General features: G+C 47.1%; 1 protein-coding gene across 6 annotated transcripts in view; it reads left to right on the top strand.

Moving 5' to 3' along the window:
* The window catches only part of chchd3a (coiled-coil-helix-coiled-coil-helix domain containing 3a), a 56059-nt gene that overhangs the window by 13648 nt on the left and 20276 nt on the right, over positions 1-22135 (top strand). For 4 of the 6 annotated variants that reach the window (XM_076030190.1, XM_076030193.1, XM_076030192.1 and 1 more), the window contains 3 exons: positions 2636-2816; positions 19107-19121; positions 20372-20455. In XM_076030190.1, the coding sequence (XP_075886305.1) occupies positions 2636-2816; positions 19107-19121; positions 20372-20455 (280 nt within the window). The remainder of the gene's footprint in view (positions 1-2635; positions 2817-19106; positions 19122-20371; positions 20456-22135) is intronic. The other 2 variants (XM_076030191.1, XM_076030195.1) reach the window with 1 other exon arrangement.

Below are 22135 nucleotides of genomic sequence, written 5' to 3'. Positions count from 1 at the left end.
ACAGGAGGAGCTTTTGCACGCCGGAATCTCGGTGTCGTGGCGCGTGGGCGTTCAGAGGGACGCGTGGATGTCGTTGAAAGATTTGCTCGCGCACAATTGGAATATAATGTGGATGATGGGGGAGGAGGGTGGCTCAATGACGGAGCCAAGTTTTAGACATCTGCATTACTTATACACTTATGCAAAAGGGGATAAATCACCCAGTTTAAACTAGTGATGGGCGATGGTATATTTTTCAAATACTATGATACGATAATCAATATTTTTGGGGTCAATATTCGCTGCGGCTGTGGTCAAAAATAAGAATATATATCGATATTTTCTTAAAAGGATTGCTAACCATCGATATATCGAAAACCAATATCACTAATTTAAAAATAACCAATTTTCCTAGGCACCATTGTGACAGGCTAAACTATTTGCCATCCTGGAACTTCTTCTCTACTGTCCATTGTTTTTCCCACCTCCTCCACCACTGCCACTGTCTGCCATAGCAGACACTGCAACAGCTAAAGCTCCTTGAGTAATGTAAGCCAGCTTGCGGTCGCAGTGCAGGCAGCCATGGATTATAGGTAAATGGCCAATGTAAAAGGCCATTAGGAAGCGCTCCTATATGTGCTTGTGTGTGTGTGTTTCTACCTACCTGCCCGGCTGTGTGTGTGCGCGAGTGGGAGCCAGATGATGGATAGAGTGTGCTGACGTGTGCAGCCCAGTGGACTGTGAGACTGGACATGGCTGGTCTCTCTCCGTCTCCCTCCATCTCCCCCTCTCCCACTCTCTCCGCCCCGGCTCCCCTCTCTGCTTCGCTTCCTCAGGGCCAAACATGTCATATCGCCACCGCTTACTCTCCTCCTTTCCTCTCCGTCTTTTCTTTTCTTTTTTTCCCTCTCCGTCCCCCCCCCCCCCCCCCCCCCCACCGGCGCCCTCCCTGACATTTAGCGGTGTTGCGGGGCAAACGGCGGCCTTACGAACGCGGACATATTTTTATTAGAGCTACCTGTCTGGGCCTCGTCGCCAAAGGCGCAATTTTTTGGTGCTCGGTTAAGCAGTGTGTCCGTCATGAGTCCCTGCTACTTGAATTTTTATGACTTTTTTTTTTTAAATGTGTCACAGAAGAATGTGGGGGAAAATGCCTTTGCAGTTACAAATCCAATGATGAATTTGGTGGAGGTGTGACGGTGAGGTTCAGGAAAAACGAGGGAGAGATACAACATTCTTCTTCTTCTTGTCAAGCATTGGTTTGCTGTGCTTTTCTCAATATCCAGGCGTTAATTCATCCCACCTCACGGTGCTGGTTACCAGGAAGACGTGGATGTTTGTTTCCATGACCGTAGCCTCGTCTTGACAACCAGGGTGCAGCAACTAAATTACCATAATGAGGAGAGCAGCCGCCTAATGATGCATTTAACTCAAATGTCCCCGAATAAATTAAAACTTTGCCACCCTTGAAAGGAAGAAATACACGCAGGATGTTGTGTTTTTATTTTGCAAATTCAAAATTGATATTAATGGAAGAATGACTATATTGTGCCATATACATAGGTAGGCGGTCTATCAAATCGTGCAGTAGTACAACATCCAGCTGACGGGAGGAACACCAGGTTGTCTCCCTCAGGATTTTTGAAACACTTTCTCTTTGAAGATGGCTCCGTCTTCTCCGCTCAGTCTGCAATAATTCATCTCTCTGTCTGCCCCGTGTTTATTTTACCTTGCCGCGACCGTTTGATTCCTCGAAGAGGCAGGAAGACCCTCCGTGTTCCAGGGATGTTCCTCCTCTTCTCCAATCAAGCGCACCGCGGCTGAGTTGGGAGAGCGTTGCTAGGCAACTATGAGAACCCACTGACAGGGTTCAAATGGCGGTCTGCGGTGAGATGAGCCACCTATGTGTGCTTTGCCGCTTCTCGAGCTTCTTGTTTATGGTGCCGGCGCCTTCGTCGCTTCATGTTGAACATGGAATTGCTCTCAGAGGGTTTTTATATTGGCGTGTGATGTAAACTACAGTATGTCCAAAGCCTGACAGGTGTTAATTGTCAAACATCAAACATTTAGAGCCAAGATTCAGTAGACTCATTGAAAGGACTTGCAGACTTCTTTGTTTGCAAAGAGCTTAAAAAAAGCAAATGCATGTGTGCTGGTGACTCTAACACAAGATCATGTGTGTCCTGTCTGTGTTTTTTCAAAACTACGGTGGAAGTTTAGTCCAATTAAAAAAACATCATTTGTTCATATTGCTTGGCAGAAAGTCAACCCAAAGTGCCTGGAATATGTATTTAAAAGTCCACAATTGATGTCACTTTCACTGCCTCTGAAGGATTTCTCTCTTACGATGATTTAGCCAAGTTGTTAAACTCATTGGCTGCGTTCAGACTGCAGGCGAATCTGATTTAAATCAGATTCCTTCTCAAATCCGATTTTTAGGGCTGACTGTCCACACTGTCACTCTGGCAGTCTGAACGCGGCGCTAGTAATCCGAAATCGATACCCAAAAGCTGGACATCAGATATGTCCTTAATGTCAAAGTTAAATCTGATTTCATCTTACTGTTTTGAGGTGAAAACAGTTGGAACAGCAATTTGAGAACCTAAGAGAACCTACTTTCAAGTGTTAAAATCAACCTCTGTTGTATGGTCAACAGGCTGGAGTCGGAGAAGGGCCGAGCGGCAGCCACGGCCCAGGCTGAGGCACAGTCCCAGGCCCGCACCGAAGTGTCCCGGATCCTGTCAGTGGAGCGCGCCTTGGCTCAGGAGAACCTCCAGGAGGCGATAGTGAGGGAGAGACTCACCACGGAGGACGCGCGGCGCCGCACCGAACTCTTCGTAAGTGTTCAAAGAGTCCTGAGAGCTGCAAACTCGCCTTTTGTGAATGAAGCCAGCGGGTTCAAAACACTCAAACACTCACGCGTGAATTTTGAATCGTTAACCTTTTTTTTTTTTTTTTTTTTTAGCGGAAGGCGTGTCCCACTTTATGGCCACACATCTTTATTGCATCACATGGTCACTCTGAAGGGAGCCTGTTGCGGTCGACAGTTTGTGTCTGTTGGGGTGACGGATGTGTGTAGGGTGCACGTGTGCATCCGTATGAGCAGCCATTCATTCATTCACCCTCATGTTCCGCAATCGACACTAGCTTCAAAGTCATGGTTGTTTTCCGGAGCAAACGGCTCTGTTTGACTTTACTGCGCAAAACGGAGTCGAGATTCTTTTGAAACTAAAGGAGAAGTAGATAAACACTCCTTTTCTCTAGCCACACGTCTTGCCGGTCGATCACTTCGACTCCCTCCCTCTGCTTCTAACAGCTCATCCTCCACCTGCATTCTCCACAGTTGTTTTTAACTTTTTGTAAATTGCCCATGTAAAAACGTTGTCAGCCAACTGCACTTGCTCGCAAAACAAGGGACATATTGTCTCCACGAAATAGAGGCTGAAAAAAAAAAAAAAAAAGCATTTTCCCCAGAGTGTGGCTGCTGTTTACAAACCTACGCTATTAATTATATAGCTCATTTCACACGCTCATCGCCGTAATAGAAAAATGAATCATTTTGTCGAGATAGAGGTGGGCGCTGACGTGACTCTTAGCCGCGGGACAAGTGCATGACGGATCCCTCTTTTGAAATCGAGGGTTGGGTGGAGGCGAGTGAGTGAAGGAGGCGGCCGTTGTTTCTTTTCCTCTGGCATCTGTGGATAGAGCTGTTTCAGCTGTAGGTATTCTGTAAATTATTTTCCCTTTCTGTGAGGGATGAGAGAGGGTGTGTACGTGTGCGGAGAGAGAACTGTGTGTGTGTGTGTCAATAGCTGCGTTTCCATTCCCTCTAGAATTGTGCAAAACCTAAATATCTCAATAAAAAACTGGTAATGGAAACGCCTAAACTTGAAAAAAAAAACACTCAAATATGGCTAAAAGGTTTTGTCGCTCTCATAAGGTGTTTTTTTTTCACACGTATAGATAAAGAGGTATGCTACAGGTATATCGCAAAACACTTTTTATCGCATTTACACGTCAGCCGACGTGACGTACGGGGTCACATGACCAGTTCACTTCGAGTTGAAATGACGTGTTATGTTTGGACGGAGGAGGAGACGTAATATTTTTTTTACAAGTAATCAAAGAGACAAATTTAACAACCATTGTTGACAGCCAACAAACATAAACAAAAACAAAAGCAAACGTAATTCTCACGCCGCGAGATTTGACGAGAATTACGGCTTATGCGCTTAACAAGGTTCAGTGGAAACACCTGCCAATCACAATTGTACTTTGTATAGATTTTTAAAAATATCATGGAAACAAAGCTATTGGCTGCATAACCTCCTGAATCTGTGTTTCAGGAGGTTATGCAGAAAACTTAAACCTGAAAGGTGCTGCGGAACTTTTTGCGCATGGGCCCCTTGAAACCGACATGAGGCCATTAGGAGCCTCTGATTCTACAAATGTGGCGCCGCCACTGTGACCTTACGGCGTTGCGAAAAACTCGAGTCAACTTTTCTACTTTCCCTCCAATTTGTGTGACTCGGAGGCTTTTTACTCTGTCAAACATGTGTGTCCCTTTGTGATAATTCCTTGGGTTAGAGTCCTCTTTTTGGAGTGCCTGACTTTTTTTCTTTTTTTTAATGGAATTCGATGGGTTATCAGCAGTGGCGTAGTGCCTTTTGCACCGCTCATGTAATTGTCGAGACAGACTTTTTTTCCCTCCTCGCACAGTCACTGTTCCTTTTAACTGGAAATGGACTTTTTCCCTTTTATGAAAAGGCAGCGTCTTGCCCCCAGATGTCTCCCACCAGTCATTGTCATTTTTATTTCCGCTCCGCTCTGTGTGTGGGGATTGTCGGCTACCCACGGTGAACTCATCTTTGATGAGACATAAAAGAATTTGTGTGTGTGTGTGTGTGTGTGTGTGTGTGTGTGTGTGTGTGTGTGTGTGTGTGTGTGTGTGTGTGTGTGTGTGTGTGTGTGTGTGTGTGTGAGAGAGTGTCATTGTGGTGTGCATGCCTGACTCGCACTTTGTGGGCGGAGTCTCCTGTGACATTTTGTAATTGACGTTAATTGCAAAGCATTACAGCATTTGTAAGGCGTGTTCGTGTTCCCATTTGGTTTACACGCCACTGCATGCACTCGACATACTGGAAATTAAACACCTATTTTCAACGTGTGCCTCAAATTGCTGAGTTTGCCATTTTAGGTGTATTTTCTCTTAGATGAGCTACTAATGCAACAATATTAAGCTTTTAATACAGGAATATGAGCTTCACTTGGCTAATTTTCCTTGTAGGGTTTTCTCAAAACAGCCATTACACTTAGTAGCTGAGCTCCTCTGTATTGCTTCTCCTGGTAATTCAATTTTCCCTTGTTGCAAAACACTGCGAGGACCAGCAATCGCAGGCTGGAAATGGATTTTAATAGCGGGCGAAGTCGATAAGTTGATCAAGAGAGAGCTCCGTCTGGGGGGTGGGGGGTGGGGGTGGGGGAGCGATTTGCTGCACTAAGCACATAATCTGGGGTCTGATAGAGCGCTCAGAGGTGATTTGTTCTCTCCTTTCCCCCCCGTCAACCTGCGATCACCTCCTGTTGTATGTTCTATACTGCACTGATAGTTTTAGAAGCAATTAATCAAGGTGTAACGCTAAGCCCTGGCCCAGATAACTTGAAACCTGGTGGCTGAAACTTTTGCATCATTCAACATCTGACCGATTCTGCTCCACTGCGACAAGTGTTGACTCATAAAATCCTCTTAGTGCCCCTGGAAAAAAAAAAAAAATTCCCCCCGAAATTGCTTAAACCGGTGAGTGTTTTTGAAAAACGGTGGATTTATCTCGGCTCCCTGACAGTTTAAGTGTCAGGAGAAATAATGTTTTGTTTTCAGCATTGTTGAAGTGACAGAGGAGAGTGTTGACTAGATAAGGAAATATCTCAAGTGTTGCTGGTCTATCAATCTCTGCTGTGGAGGAATTTTGTTTCAGACGGGAAAGTCTGGAAACACATTTAAGGGTCCCACATCATGTTGGAGGCAAATATTTTCTTGCAGTATTTTGTGTATGTGGACTTTTAATGAAGAGAAAAGTCCATCCTTGTTTTGCTTCCTCCACTGTTCTGAAAATGTTCGCTGAAGCATGTTCTGGAAACAGGCCTCTTTGTGATGTCATAAAGGGGGACAACACCACTCCTGGGTTAGCCGCAGTGCCCTCAGCCAGCCGTTGGTTCCACCCTCTTAGCTTTTGTCTCTTTTCAAACGTGTGGAAGGTCCTACAAAAGGTGGGAGCTCAAACCCAACATTTCTGTGGCCGGCTGTAAACCGAGGGCTAAACTTGCTGTTGTGTTGTTGCTGAGTGTTTTGTATGCAGTCCGTCTCCACTTCACACAGTGTTGAGTCCAGTGATGAAAATAAGATGTGGAAATGAGCACAGCGTCGGACCTTTTAAGAATTTCCAATTCTAAAAATGGTGGAAGCAAACATTTAATCACATCTCGACGCTTGTTGTTTTGGTCTTTGCAGCGTTTTAATTGATTTTGAACAGGCTGCCACGTTCCTTGCCTTAAACAAAAGCAACAACATTTATCTAAGGCAGCTGCAGTTCACGCCTTTTTGTCCAGCGCCTTATTGATTTTTTTTTCTCTCCCCCCCTCAACCCCAACTTGATTAAGACCCAGGTCACGTCCAGCTATGGGACCTCCATCACCAGCGGCCGACACTTCTACTTCACACACAATGAAGGCAACGCTACGGGCAGTTATGCCTCGCCATGCTCGCCGATAATGACCGTAACCTCCAAAGCCGCCGCTGCGCCAATTACAGTGACACCCGTTCTGGAGACCCGGCCCTGGGTGACAGTGGGGTATCATTTTGGTTATTGTGGATTTTAGATTCCGCTCGTGTATCCCCAATTGTTGTTTTTTCTTTGTTGCGAACTATTGCTCCTGTTAATTACTGAGGGAAACAGATGATCTTTTAATTTTAGCAGATTTTTTTTTTTTCGAAAAGTGACGTTTAAAAAATTACTCCGGTGAAAGGAAAGTAGATTTGCGTTATTTTAATCTTTAAGCTTTGATAAGAATAGATTATTAATTGGTAATATTTCTTTTGGATCAGTATCGGACTCGGAAGAAAAACTGTATTCCATTTTCAGACCCAATTATCTTGAAATTTCCGCAGTTCCTTTTTTTTTTTAATACTTCTTCCTCGTGAACCGGAGACATCGGAAATTCCCGACGCAAGGTTTTATTACCTCGCGCCGTGCTGCTCGTTCCCCGGCTCTGAGTGTTTTCCTCGCACCTTGATGGGGAGTGCTTGTCTTTCAGGCGTCTCCGCCACCAGTCACTCCTCTCCCTGTCAGGCTGACTGGCAGTCGCCGGCTAGAGAGTCCAAGCAGTAATTGAAACTTCACAGGGCCGTGGCCGCCGCCTGTGTGTGCTGTCATGTGCCTTGTTGTTGGGGTTCCCAGGGTTCTGCTGCCTCGAGTGGGGAACACATCCGGTGTTGGTGCTCACAAGTGTTCTTGCCACTCGAGCTGAATTCGGGGGGCGGCAGTGATGGAAAGGAAAAACACTCGCAGTCAAAAGAGTGGTGGTGGTTTTTAACTGGCCTGCAGAATTAAATAGTTTGCTTCTGGTTTGTTGGGAGTTGTGTCTTTTTCTTTTTTTTTTAATTTGTTCATATGCAAATAGAAAGACTTCACAAAAGCCCAGTCCAGTCTCAGACTGACACTAGATGGTGCCACTGACCCAATTCCAATTTTTTTCAGTCTCAAGTTCTGATTGTGGCATGAACAAGTAAGTCGGCCGCACTGGGCCTGCAGTCTGATGCTGCTCACGTCCACCGCAGTATGTTTTCCTCTCTGTCGTCTGTTCAGCCGCCGTATTTAATGATCTTCTCTTTATGTGCAGACATATCAGTGGTTTTGGACGTAGACACACCAGCATATGTCCTGAACGGGCCGTGTTACTGTTATATTAGCGCTTCGAATCCATCTGTCACGCCACACATCTGCGTTTTAATGAAACCTTAGACTCCCAGCGACCCCTGTTTTGATTTTCAACAAGTCCGCTCCCCGCGGAGCCAAAGTGGCCCAGTGGCCAATCAATCACTGGCCGCCGCCGCCCCTGCCGCCGCCGCCGCCGCCGCCGTCTCACCCGAGACACACACTCCGGCCCTTAGGCGGACTTTTCAATCAAACTCATAGTCATCAATCTTTCTTGGCTGCAAACAGTAGCTCGGGCTGCAGCCGTACCTGCTGGCAATGGCAGTGGGTGGTGCTGCTCATGGCGAATGGGCTGAAATGCACTCACTTTTTTGTATTATACAAAGAAACCTTATAGTTCGACTTGAATTGAGTGAGCAGGGTTGCCTTTTTGCCTGCAGTTTACTTTGCAAGCAAGAATAACAACAAAAGTTGAGAAGGTGGTCACAGGATAAAACCCTAATAGCTCTGGTCGCTGTGGGTTGACAGTGAGTCACATTGAGCGTCACAGCTGCGTGCGGCCGCTCGTGCAGCGCTTATTCAGCGCTGCACCTGCCGCACCCTTGCATTAACGCCGCAACCGCGTGGGGGTTTGGAAACAGCCCGTTGTCACCACTAGTTGGCAGCGTAAGCAGGGTGACCGGGCTGGAGGTGGCCGCCTCAAGAGGTGGTTCTTCCTCTCATCCAGGGATCAGATCAAGCTCTGCAAATAAATAAATATAGATAAAATAGACAGGAGCAGATGGACTTGACTGAAATAATGACCAGTCATTTGCAAGCAGGATGTGGTTGCTGTGCGTTTCCCTCCCTCCCTCCCTCCCTCCCGCGTCCCGCTCAGTTCGCCTCCTCGGAGCCTCGGATCACGTGACACCTCGGCCGCTAGCTGGAGTCCCTTCAGTCAAAGCGCAGCACTCGGAGATGACAGACGAGTTCTCGGTTTGAAACAGAACGCGACATGTTCCCATCCAGTTCCGCCGTTCCACCAAGGAGCCTTGTAGCGTGGCGCGCTTTTGTTGCTCCATCTGTTTCTGTCTGTCACGCGCACGCCGACAGTTTATGTAATTCCCAGGGTTTTTTTTTTTGTCCCCCCCCCCCCCCCCCCGCCCAGCTTTCTCACAGCATGGGATAACACAGCACATCGTGAGCGTTTATTTTGTTGTCCACACACACAAACAGACACACACATACACACACACACACACACACACACACACACACACACTTCATGTCCAGCCTGTCAAAGCTCAAAGAGGAAATCAGTCTCTTGCTTCGTTCCTGTGCTGCGGTTTCATTTGACGCTTGACTTGCTCCAAAATTACTCCAGGTAAACATTTTTAATGCAGTGCGCCCCCTTTGCTCACCTGGGTGTTCATCTTTCCCTCACATTTTCTCAGAAAAAAATAATTAAAAAAACTAAAAAACTGCAGTCTCCCAGAAAATACTGTTTTCTTTCTTTTTCCTTTCTTCTTTTTTCTAAACCTTGTGTTATTCAGTTGTGCGCTGTTGCGTTTTAGATACAGCTGACTGGCCCCAGCCGATAATAGGGTGACAATTTAATTTCCTAGGTATTAAAGGAGGCTTGCTGGGTTTTGAATTGGTGCCTGTTGGTGGTATTTAAAAAAAAAAATCTTTTTCTTTTTTATTACTCTTGCTTTCTACATCACAGCCTAAAAAGGAAGATTGAGGCGAGAGAATGTCCTCATGTCTGTTACTTTGGAGTGAGATAAAGGGGAGAAGTGCTATGCTGTGATTTACATATATTTTTGGATTTGCTCAGCTCGCCAAGGACAAATTGCATCCTATCTTTGACTCCAGTTCCCTCGGCTGTTGTTGGAGTAACCTCTTCAGCCGGCCTCCATCTAGCCTCGCACAGAGCCCGTGTGATGAGTTTACTCCACAGACGCCTGGCGGTGAGGCAGTGATGTGGCAAAGAGCAGAGGTCGGACTCGGGTAAAAAAGTAACACATTCATTCCCCCCCCCCCCCCCCCCTTATTTACCTTTGTCATAACAGACGTCTTTCCAAGCAGAAAAAAGAAAGAAAGACAGTAATTACACCTTTTGCAGGTTGTAATTTGAGGTAAAATCTTGGCAGTGGTCTGACTTGGTACCGCAATTGTATTGGATTCCCTGTCGCCCACGTTTATCTCGACGTGCAGTGACGTTGACGTTAGGGAAATTAGTTTTGAAGCGTCTGTTTTTGCTCTTCAGGACCGAGAGAGACTTGTTTTCAGCGCCTCGCACTCGCCGCCACAACTCCGAATCCCTTTGTGTGATATTACGTCTGCCGTGTTTCAAACCGCCGCTCAGGTGTTATTGAAATTTCATTGTGCGGCCCAGAGGGGGAGCTACAATTACAGATTGAACACGTGTATGCTAACAGGCCCGAGAGGGGGGAAAAAATGTATCTCTGCGTGCACAGTATACATCGGCACTGACATTAAAAAAAGTCAAGCTTTTTCTCTGCAAAAAAAAAGAAGCACGTAGCATGTGATTGTATTTGGCACCACTGCCCTTTTCCGTCGCTCCCTGCTGAAAATGCGCCGCACATACGTATTCCTCTTTTCTGCCCGTCTCTGTTTTTGCTCTTTAGTTGGTGTCTTGGAGGAGGCCCACTTATCTGTCATTTACATTTTGGCGGCGGACCGTCCCTCCCCTCTGCCAGCTGTGCGTTGCCCAAACGTCGGGGGCCAGCGTGGAGGAAGGTCAGCTTGTAATTGGAAATGGCCCTTGGCTGGTTTTCCGTGCCAGGCCCTTAGTCTGTCGGCTAATTGGCACGACGAGCATCCGGAGTACACGGCCGCCTCCGTTGATTGATGGAGGCCGGCGTCAGGAGAGCTCCTTCCTGACAGCGGAGTCCGCAGCCAATTTGCTGCCTCAGTCTCACAGGTGGTTCAGGTCTTTATGTATGCATTCATCCTTGATTGTTCCGTGCATTTTAGAAAAAAAATCATTGACCAGAATGAATTCAATGTTTTTTTATGTGAATGAATGCATTTGACCTGTGTAAACGCCAAGTCATTACCTAATACTGCTTCTATTATGTACAGAGAAAATTGGTCCATTTTTTTCTGTGTGCGTTGGGTTGGGGGGAGAGGGGGGCTGCACTCAAGACTCAGTGTTCAACTTTTGATTATTTCTACATTTTATTTCCACCACAGTGAGAATAACTGATTTTTGTTTGTCCCTGAAGGCATTAGTCTCCCTCAGATAGTTTTATAGCTCCTGCATGGGTTTGATTTTCTCAGCTGTATTAAATGAGCTGTAAAAGTGACTGCCTGTCAGTGCTGAAGGTCTGCGATAGTTTGATGTTAGACGTTCAAATGGCTTGGCTTTGTTTTGATCCAACCCGTTTCCCTTTTTTCTCTCTTTTTTTTTTAAACCCGCCACCGGCTCTAAAAGGATTGCGGTATTAATGAGGTGGACAGTTTCCTCTTCTAATGGTGTTGTAGGTGGTGTAGTTGATGGGCCGATGAGAAGAACTTAAAGACCTGCAGTAAATGGAGACAAGGAGGGAATGGCAGCGGAAGCTACACCGTGTGGATTCTGGAGCCGTGGAGGTGGGGAGGGGGTGGATTAAAGGTGACCCTGAAACTGCTGACACGGCCTTGATAGACAGACGCGTGGTGGTGGGCCGTAACCCCCCTCCCAGGCCCATCAGGAGTGGAAGGACCACCTGCTGCTGGCTGTAATGCATATGCATTAATACGCAGCGTGAGCAGACTTGCCCTAAAAAATGGACAATGTGGCCGCAACCGTAATCACACGAGGACGTGACTTGACATGCGGAACGCTCCAAGTATTGAGGCACTTTGACACTGCGGCTGCAAATAACGGCTGCTTTGATTTTTAATGAATGTATCAGTTTTCGGTTGATGGATTAATATCCCAGTGGCAGTGTTAATTATGTTGACAAAAAAAAAAATGTTTTGTCCTAGCTCAAAAAACTTTTTTTCTGACAAGACGGCAACTAAATAAAAATTAATTCACAAAGACTGAGACGATGACAAGGTGTATTGACATTTTCGTAAACGAACGAAAACGAGACAAAAATGTCTGCCGGAGAAGAGATCCAATCAGAGCTCATTGCGCTTGTGGAAGGAAATCACGATTTAGAAAGTTGCAGGAGGAGTTGGGAAGAAAACCAATCAGAGCAACGTGGTCAGGAAGTGACCTAGTACGTACACACAGATTATCTGGTACAGACTAGTTTGAGACCAAATGTCAATACCAGGGAGGAAGAGGCCACAGGACATTCGGACGCACTTTGCATTTGATATGAAAGAAAATGAAAGACTTTTTAAAAACTGTGGTGCGTAGATATCAGGAATCCACTAAATCTACTGTAATTTTAGTCAACTGAAATGATTATATGTTCTCGACTAAAACTAAAGCAATTTAGATGATTCAATTATGACTGAAAGTAAATAACATTTTAGTCAAAAGACTATAAATGAAACTAAATCCAATTTTGCTGTCAAAATTAACGCTGCCCAGTGATGGCTCAAGATCAGCCATCAGCTTTTACATTTAGTTCGAGAAGAAAAGCAGATCGCTCACTTTGTGGCCACTTTTAAGCTCCAGAAAAACAACGTTGAGTTGAGTTGTGAGACGTTCCAAGAAAGACACTGTGATGTCCTCAGTGGTTCCTTTCTCGAGCACCAGGCCACGTTTTTTTTTATCCTCATCTCCTTTGTGCCCAAGTTTCCTTTGTTCTCTCAGCAACCTTCCCCCACCCCTCCACGCTGCCGGTTCCCATGTTACTTTTCTTGGCTTCTTCTATTCACCCCCCACGCTCCCCTTCCAACACAGTGTCTTGTGTCTTGGTAATGAACCCGCAGCTCCTCATCTCTCCCTCATCTTCGCCCGTGTGTTGGACATGACAGATGAGCGGGGACCTCCAGAGCTTTGCTCCCCAGGGCTCCAGATAAAGGCGGCTCCTGCCGCGGGATGATCAATCAATCAGTTTATACTGCGGGCGGCCGATCAGCCAATTAATCAATCCGTGAGCCAGCAGATGTTGCTGCTGTCCCTCAGCGGTGGAGCTCGCAGCGGAGTGCGGTGCTGGTGGGAGTTTCTCCAGCAGAGGTGGAACGGGAAGTGAAAATGTCCATATTTCCACCAAGTTGTCGAGCGTTCTCTCCACGCTCTCACCGTATCAGAGCTTTTTTTTTTTTTTTCAAACTTGAAGCACATGTTAAAGAAAACCCGGTCTCATCTGTCTTCCAGATGACTTGGTATACTTTTGAAACGTCTGCATATTTTGGACATAAGCAGCAGCAGCAGCGAAAGAACGAGATCTGAGCGTGCGAGTGGGTTTGACGCCGTCCATGTCAGCAAAAATTAAGGCCAGCTGGCTCACGTCACGACCTCCGGTGACCCCTCGTTGAATCACCGAGGCACAGACTCGGCGAGGACACTTCATTTTAATGCGATCCTAAACAGGCAGCAGTTAAGATAGGCGCACAAAACACTGAGACGCCCACACTAACCACCTACACCTCCTGCCCGTTGACCCCTGAGTCCTGGCCTCCCCGGTCCTTGTCCTTGGCAGGTCAGCCCTTTGACCTGCCAGGTCGCAGCATCATTTTTCAGCGGAGTAAAAATCCCCAAGTAGGGAACGACTCAGTCTGCAGCCTGTCTCCTCGGTGGGGGATGCGCCATCCATTGTCCGGTCAGTCAAGATTAAGTTCCCACAGGTTTTCACACGAGTCCGGACATTTGCAAAAGACACTAATTCATCTTTACAGAGACAAAAAGAAAATAAAAAATCAGTACCTAGCTTGACTGCAATGGTGTCAGTGGTATAAAATGATTTATTGTCTTTTTTAGCCAGTGCGACGTGTTTGTGAGAAAGTGCCGGACAGTGTGTCGCCCTTTACATTTTACCCGTCAATGTTGGGCCCATTAGACGGCAACACAACATCTGACACAGTTTGTCGCCCATTACCCCACCACCTCCATTGGAGTGTAATAGCTTGCCTTGGACCTCGCAGCTCTATCGCTCCTCTGCAAACACTGCCACGTTAATTAACCCTGGCAAAGTAAATGGTTCTCCACGTCGTTTTACAACCGCCGCTACTGAGACTTATGGCGTAATAGTGGCTCCAAGAGCAATACATAATTCTGCCGCAGAGGCCCCCGAAAGGTGATTTCATTTTAACACTCTGCCACTTAGCGCTGATCTGCTAATGATAGCTTTCAAAAGACGGGATTGCCATTGGCTCAAGAGGTAAAAAAAAAAAAAAAACTACGAGACGCGGCAAGATGTGTGGGAGGGACACGTGTGTGAGTCTTCTTTGGTTGTGCGTCTGATGCATTCGATTGGCTGTGAAAAAGATTCGCCGCTCTGCCTTAACAAGATTTTTTTATATCAAATCTCGAGGAGAAAAAATATATATTCTCATCTCCAGGCTTGGTGTGACAGCTCCGGCAACAACTGTCAGAACAACCGTCTGGCCATCCATATTCCGTCAGGCCCGTCTCTCCACCTCCCTCTCATCTTCCGCAGCCCATGAACTTCCCCTCCCTTACCTTCATCCATCTCTGCCCTTCCAACACGCCGCATTCACCTCGGCAGTGCCAATTAACAGCGGAACACAGTCACATTGCTGCGCCCTTTGACCCTCGCCGCCGCCTGTGGGAGCGCGCCGGACCCTCAGCCCCGGCGACGGCTTCAGTATTAGTTTGTCACAGGTCCCTGTCGGGCAGGTCTGTGATAGATGGGTCCCGGTGAGTGGCGCTGACCCACCGTGCCGCCGCACCCGCTTTGGCGGTAGGGGGGAGCATTGATTATAATGCTGTCGGTGACAGGGGTCAATCAGGCCTGAGCGGACGGTGGCAGAGGCGCAGGGGGGAGCCTAAAGACGACGAGGTTATGGATGAGGTGCTGTTAGTTAATGCGATGAGATTTGATTTGTGCTCTATTGATCACGGCGGGATTTTCATCTGAAGTGATTTATAAGCGTGCGATGGGCAATTGTTGTAACTGTGAGTCACCTCAGTGTTGGAGTATTGGGGGGGGGCCCGCCACTGAGGTGTGAAATGGAGAAACTGATACATATAGAATTCGTTAATAGCCACAATGTGATTTTTAATAATTTTTTTCTTTAAACAAGTCAAAAAAATCGTTTGGAATCGGCTTCTAGATTGCCAGTGGCGTACGTTTATAATGCCAGCAACATGTGATTTTTGCATGCCAGGAGATGGATTCTCTTGTGGTCAGGTTTTGCAGAGAGCCAACTGTAGCTGCATTTCCATTACAGTTTTTGGCAAAATAAAAGCGATGTTTCTACAATTTCGACAAAGTACAATTGTGATTTTCAGGTGTTTCCATTGAATAGTGTGAAGCGCATCAGCCTTCATTCTCATAAAATCTTGCCCTGCGAGATATTACGAGAATTACGTTTGCTTTTGTTTGTTGACATTTATTTGCTGTCAAGAATGATTGTTATATTTTTCTCTTTGATTACCTGTAAAAAATATTCCGTCTGCTCCTCCGTCCAAACATAACGCGGCATTTTCAATTTAAGTGAACTGGTCACGTGACCCCCGTACGTCACATCCAGTCACGTGTAAATGCGTAAAAAAAAATGTTTCCATGACACTTTTGCGATATATCTCAGTATCGATTTGTCTGAAAAACCTCCTCATGGGAGCGTCAAAACCTTTTAGCCGTATTTGATTGTTTTTTTTTTTAAATTTAGAAATTTAGAAAACACCGTCTAAAATGTGTTCCAATTGTATTATTTAAAATGGGCGAGTTCCTTTTGTGGTGGGAAGCCAAAGCATTTTCAGATTCATATCCACGTGTTTGACAGGTAGTCACAGCGCTTCGTCCTCCACAATGAGAAGCTAATAACCTCCACTGTATGAGGGTAACGAATGACTTGAAGAATAAATTATTCAGTTTTTATCTATTAAATTATGAAAACATCTCGTGGCTCGGTTAACGTTGAGCTCAGGGTTTGGGTAGAAATAAGTGCTTGTTAGGCCAAGGGGATCTTTGCGGGCGCAGCAGAGACATTAGATAATGAAGCAAGTCATGTTTATATTTAGGATGGCCATGATTAGCCTCCAAGGCTTTATGAAGTCTCTTTAAGAAAAAAAAAAAAGGAGAGGAGCGAAGTAACATGATGTAATTGTACCATAAACGCCTCATTAAGTATGAAACGTTCTCACACATGCCGTTGCCGCGAGCCGCTCAACCAGCCTGCAGGCGGGAGATATTTTTGTATCGGCACACTTGGATGCTCGGAAGGAATAAAGTGAAGACGGCGCACTTCAAGGAAAAAGGAGTGCGAGTGCAAGCAGAGCAAATCGGTGAAAAAAAAAAAAAGGGGAACAGGAGGTGGGTCGGCGGTCCTGACACAGCAGAATCCAACCGAGCTCATCCCTCTTCCATCCTCCTTTCCTGCTCTCCTCCTCCTCTCCTCCAACGCCCTGACTCCCAGCTCGCACTGCGGCAAAAGCGGGCTAATTAAAAAACATGGCCGTCCTTAATTATTCAGCGGCGGGCTAATTGATATTCACAGAGGCGTTCACCTCGCCTAAACGATCCGTTTAATCTGACCACGGCGGTCTCACTCGCGAGCGCATGTCACCCCTTCGCCACCGTTGCGACTGTACTTAATAAGTGACCGGGAGGACAGTGACGCGAAGGGCAAGGGAAAAAGTTTGCTGGGCTTTCAGACGGTGGGTCCCTGTCAACGCCGTGTTGGCGCTTCCCAGCGCCAAGGGAAGAGTTGCTTGCACAGGAAAAATTACATTAAGTGGGCCTAAATTAGGCTCGGTGATAAAAGAAGTGGGGGAAAATTCTGCTTCGTCTCTACAGAGTAGAGTGATTGACAGGCGTGTTGCGACTGCGGATCATCATCATTGTCTTCGGGAGCCATGAAAGAACTTCAGGTGTTCAATTTTCTCCTGTTTACTCGAGAATCTCCTGCTCTATCTCTACCCCTGCTTCGCAGTCTTTCTTCAACTTCCTGCTTGAAGTGAAAGTGGCCCACTTTGCTCCAAGTTCCATTTCTCTGTCGCAACGCATGATAAATAACATTCTATATAGTCCTCTTTTTTCTGTCTTTTCTGTGGGTTTTTTTTTTTTCCCCCCAAATGTTCAAATTTTGCCACTCTCCAGCTCCTCTCTACCCCCCAGTCTCCGCCCCTTAGTCCTGCCTCTCTTCCACCCTCAACCGGTACCCGCCTCTTCATTGAGGGGACAAAAGGCGTACGGTCAGTGGTGAAGTCTGCCCCATTGTCTGGCCTTTAGTATGATTAGATTATCTTTAAAGCTGACTCAATGGGCCTAATCAGTCGGAAGTAATTCTGACATTGTGTGTTTGGGTCCGGGGCCTCTGTGTGTGTGTGTGTGTGTGTGTGTGTGTGTGTGTGTGTGTGTGTGTGTGTGTGTGTGTGTGTGTGTGTGTGTGTGTGTGTGTGTGCCAACCTTACCTGCTTGCATGGAAAATTGAACACACACATGGCTGGCCGTCCGCACGGAGCCGAGCACTGACACATTAAAGCTGAGCCGAGAGGGGGGCAACAGAAAGGAGAGAAAATCCCTGGGTGCACATTTCTGTCACAAACTCTCCTCTTTTAATGACGCCTTTAGTCTCGCCTTCATGGCCCCGCCCACTCTCTGCGGGTCCAGCTGCTCCTGCCGCAGCGCGCGGCCCCCGGGTGTGGATGTGTGCAGCACGCGCTGGTGTGTGCGTTTGGGATCAGCGTCTGAGCCTTTATTTGTTTTTGGGCATCTGCTGCGTGCATTTCTCCTCCTGAAATCTGCAGCGGCTGCCCATCAGTGCAACTTTTGTTTGGAGACTTTTGTGAAGGTGCTCCTCCTCCCCTCCCCACACTCCCCCCCCGATCCCTTTACCCTCGATCCCATCATTTCTCTTCTCTTTCTTACAAAAGTGAGACAGTTTCTAGGCACCTCGGCAATTGAGACTCCGAGAAAAAACTCCGCCAATCTATCAGCGAGGGCCTGATTGTACTCTTGGAATCGATAGCACATCTGAGGGGCGACACTTCTTGTGCACTTGTGGGTGACTTTCTGGGGGCCGTCTTTCAGGGTACTTTCATCCCCCGGTCAAATTTTGCAGCTCAGGTTAAGTTTTTGTTTCACATCTGCTGGCATCTCTGGCCAGCACGGGTACGAGTCAATCGGGTGGTTGCAAGACAAAAGCTGCAGAATGTTAACAGGTTGTGCTGTAGGAAAAAGAAGACGAAAAAGAAGATGTTGTATTTTTTTGTTGTTGTTATTATTCAACACAATTTGCACTCAACTCTATAGTTCCAGCTGGATAGTGGTGTGTGTGACCTTGGAAAGCAGAATCCTGGTACATGCAGGATAAAGATCCCTCTGCGTCGGAAATCTATCTTTTTGCTACATTTGTGACCCAGTTCAAGCACGCCTTTATCTACCTATTGACATAGCGCTCTTTTAGACATAGACATCCCCTGTGAAGCTGAGTTGGGCATGTGCTTGCGTGTGTGTGTGTGCACTTAGGAAGGTGTTTTCCAGCGTCAGTAGTTTCCTGTCGCAATGTGCAGTGGCCGAAACGCGCTGCATCCCCTTGACTTTGAAACTTTCCCCACTCGTCTCACGCGAGGACGACCCCTCTGTGACACTCCTCATCACAATGCATAGAGCATGCAGCTCCGCCTGCAGTGCATTGAGTAGCTGAACACAGATGGTTATCAGGCGAGTGGAGATTGGATTTTTTTTTTTCCTTCCCCCCCCTTTGCTACGTGCATTTCGTATCTCCTTCAAAACCCCGGCTCGCCTCCTCCGACATCCTGCACCGCTCTGAGCGGAGCGCCCCCGGGCTTCTCCGCATGACTGCGTTTCACGGGACAGTCTTCCGCAGTCTGGTGGCGAGAGCGTGTGTTTGAGTTTCAAATTAGATTACTGCGAATGCATATGTGCCGCGCGGCGGGCCCGGGATGTATGCCGCGCATATAGAGCGCGCGTGCGACTGCGGAAGAGCGAAGTGCGAGTGCTCAGCCAGAGCCGCTTGCAGCCCGGCAGTCATCCTAATCTTGTGAATACCGAGCCAATCTAAATGTCGAATTCATGAAGATGATGGATGAATCACTGTCTTTTTCACATTTGTTGTTTTCCCTCTCTCCCCTTTTGTTTTTATGCTTCTCTTGTTCAGGATATAAGGCAGAAGGTAAGTGTGCAGGTCTTATCCTACTCGACGCTGCATCATATAGGCAAGGATACATGTTTTCCTTTGCGTGAAATCCTGAGATGAGAGGAGACTGGAAGTCCAAGTTTCTCCAAACCATAAGTCCTCGCTTGCATTTATTATGGGTCTTCAATAGCACATGCCCATACTTTTAAATGACAAGTAATTGAACACGTAGGCCACATCCGTGATTAAAAATAATTCCCTGACTTCCAGACCTTGGCTCTCGATTCCTTTTTCTCTTTCTTCTCGCTGAGACTTCCATACATTCAGATCTTATCTGTTCAGCGCGTCGACCAGAGAAGCAGCCGTACGATTAGCGAAGGTCACGGCGAAGGCAAGGACAGGGGGGATTGGTAGGCTGGGTAAATAAATACGGGCCGGTGCTTCTTTTCAGCGACCGCTGATGTTATCCTCTCAGCCTGAGAGGGCTCGGGCCTGAAGATTGAACACAAGGGGACAAAGAGGCATGTTCGCTACACATCAGGGCATCACATATGTGAAGGCATAGGCGCAGTGATGCGATTGGAGAAACGCTGTGGCTCGGCCGTCTTATTCATCTGCACCATATTATTAATGGAGAAAGGCAGGTAAATGTATCTGTTTTGTTTTCAAATGGGGAGAGGACTTAGGCTGCGGTTGCACCAAAGCCACATGGATGTGCAGCAATTTCTTTCTCCCACACCCAATGATAAAACAGCGGCAGTGTCATTTTAGAAAACTGATTTTCTCACTAAATATTAAAAATGAACTTGTTCAGTCGTTCTCATGCAGTTTTAGCCGTGGTGAGTCTGTGTTCATTTTCCTCCAGTGCAGTTTGTGCCCTGCGGTGAGGCTCGGGAACGCGTGCGCGCGCGCCCCGATGATAAAATGATAAACGGCGCGTCGCCCCTCTAGATCTTCCTCAGTGTATGTAAATGTCGGCGGCTGGAGTGCACTAGTCGTGAAATATTTCATTTTCGGAATGATTTGCGCTTGAGTGTTTATATACGTGCCGATGAGCTGCAAGTCTGTGTCGCGCCTAAGCGTCACAATATTTATTTTCTTTACGCACGCTTGTCTGACTTCTCATTACGCGACTTTCTCATGTGTATGTGTGTGTGCATTTTGATCTGATTGTTAAAAGTGCCAGCAGACTGCTGAGCACATAAGTAATGTTTTTTTTTACCTCTCCTGTGTGTGTGTGTGTGTGTGTCTGCTGTGTTTGTGGGAATGTCTATGTGGTGAAAAAGGCCAAGCAGCTTGAAGCCAGGGAAGCAGACCTCCAGAAACAGGATGCTTTCTACAGAGAGCAGGTGGCCCGGCTGGAGCAGAGGGTGAGTCTGCACCAAAAACACACTTGCACTTGCATTGCCCATAATGAATATGTGGAAGGTGGAACAAAGCACCCATTTGAGCAGGAAGGTATAAACCAACGTTGCGTTCCTGCTGAGATCGGCGACCCGAAACCGTCGACCAGTTGCTCTGGCATACCGCTAAACAATCTGCATTTTTGTGTGTGTGTGTGTGTGTGTGTGTGTGTGTGTGTGTGTGTGTGTGTGTGTGTGTGTGTGTGTGTGTGTGTGTGTGTGTGTGTTTTAACTCTATGTCAAACTGAGTTAAATCAGAGAACAAAGGGGATGCACAACCCAAATACCATCCCGTAGACACGTAGAGTCGAGCCTAAATGCATGCAGAGCAAAGTGACATCATCGCCTGTTTATCATCACGCGCTTACATCAAGCGCTGCGGCGCTGTTTTTTGACCTGGGGGGGAACACAACGTACCTCCAGTGATGCATAATGCATAGAAATATCACAGTGAGCGCAAATAAGTACACACGCATTTGGTGCACAGAAGTCAGCCGCTTTGAGGGGGTTTCTGTTTCAGTGTTGTTCTTTGCTGTCGTCGTTTGACCTCAAGAATTCACTCTTTCCACTCTTCAGCCTGCATCAGTCCCCTTCTTGATCTACACCTCTCTGTAATAGCCTCTTCAGGGCCCTCTGCTTTTAATTCACCCTTTGTTCCTCCTCCTGGAGGATGGAAGGTTACATCCAATTCATCCCTGCGTGTGGCCCGTCCCGGGAAATAACACTAGTTCCCTGTCAACCCGCCGTCCCATGGAGGGGAAGTGGGAGGGGAAGGAGGGAGGGGACAGGGGTCAGCTGCCACACTTAGGACACTCCAATTGGCAGCTCCATGCTGGTCCCGGTGAGAGGCGGCAGCGAGACACACAAAGCGGGGTCAAACACCTTATTCTTGGACTGGCTGAGGGAAAGGACACCTTCAGGTGGCTTAGTGCTCATCAGGGAGGATGCAGCGTCCTGGTTAATGTGGCTCTAAAAGGCGCTCTGGGAAGCGGCGTCGGGGAGTTTGAAGGGTGCAAAAAGTCAAACGCTCGCTATTGAGTGAGTAGGAAAAACCCAACACATTTCAGAAGGCTTTAAAGGTTTTGCAAAATAAAAGGCACGCTTCTTCAATTCTGTTTTATTTTTGGGATGTTGGTCTTGCACCCATGTATCTTTATTGTTTTTGCCCTCTCTGAAGGGTTTTCCTGGCTAATCAAGTCTCTCGAGTCAGGGCTGTCGCAATCACGGCTACTTTTGATTTGATTTTCCTGCCTTACAGTCGTGCACAAGACAAAAATCACTTCCTGATCGTTACAACTATCAAGTGCTCCTTCGCCGAGCATCGGCGCTTCGACCGAGCTGCTGAGAAGGGAGTCTAGGCACGCTTTGGTTATGATAGCGGATAGACTCAGTCTGTGTGTAGAGCCGTTTTTGTTGCTTATTTTTGTTTTGATGGCTGCAATAGATCAGGAAATGCTGCTCTTTAGTCTGACTCACCCAGGCCTCTTCACTTCCCCGGTTCGTCCACTTTATCTATGGACAGCATGGGAGCGTGCGTGAGCGCTGACGGTGGAATCGACCAATCCCGACTAACACGGCCATTATCGACTTCGGCCACTGACCATCCATCAGCCACGTTTGCCCGCTGCTCAATATCCCAGGGATCAA

This window comes from Nelusetta ayraudi, unplaced genomic scaffold (genome assembly GCF_046127955.1).
Source record: "Nelusetta ayraudi isolate G7.1 ecotype Tasmania unplaced genomic scaffold, CSIRO-AGI_Nayr_v1 ptg000027l, whole genome shotgun sequence".
In the NCBI taxonomy this organism is placed as follows: Eukaryota; Metazoa; Chordata; class Actinopteri; order Tetraodontiformes; family Monacanthidae; genus Nelusetta; species Nelusetta ayraudi.
The sequence above is the reverse complement of the archived record's forward strand: the minus strand, read 5'-3'. Positions and strand labels throughout refer to the sequence as shown.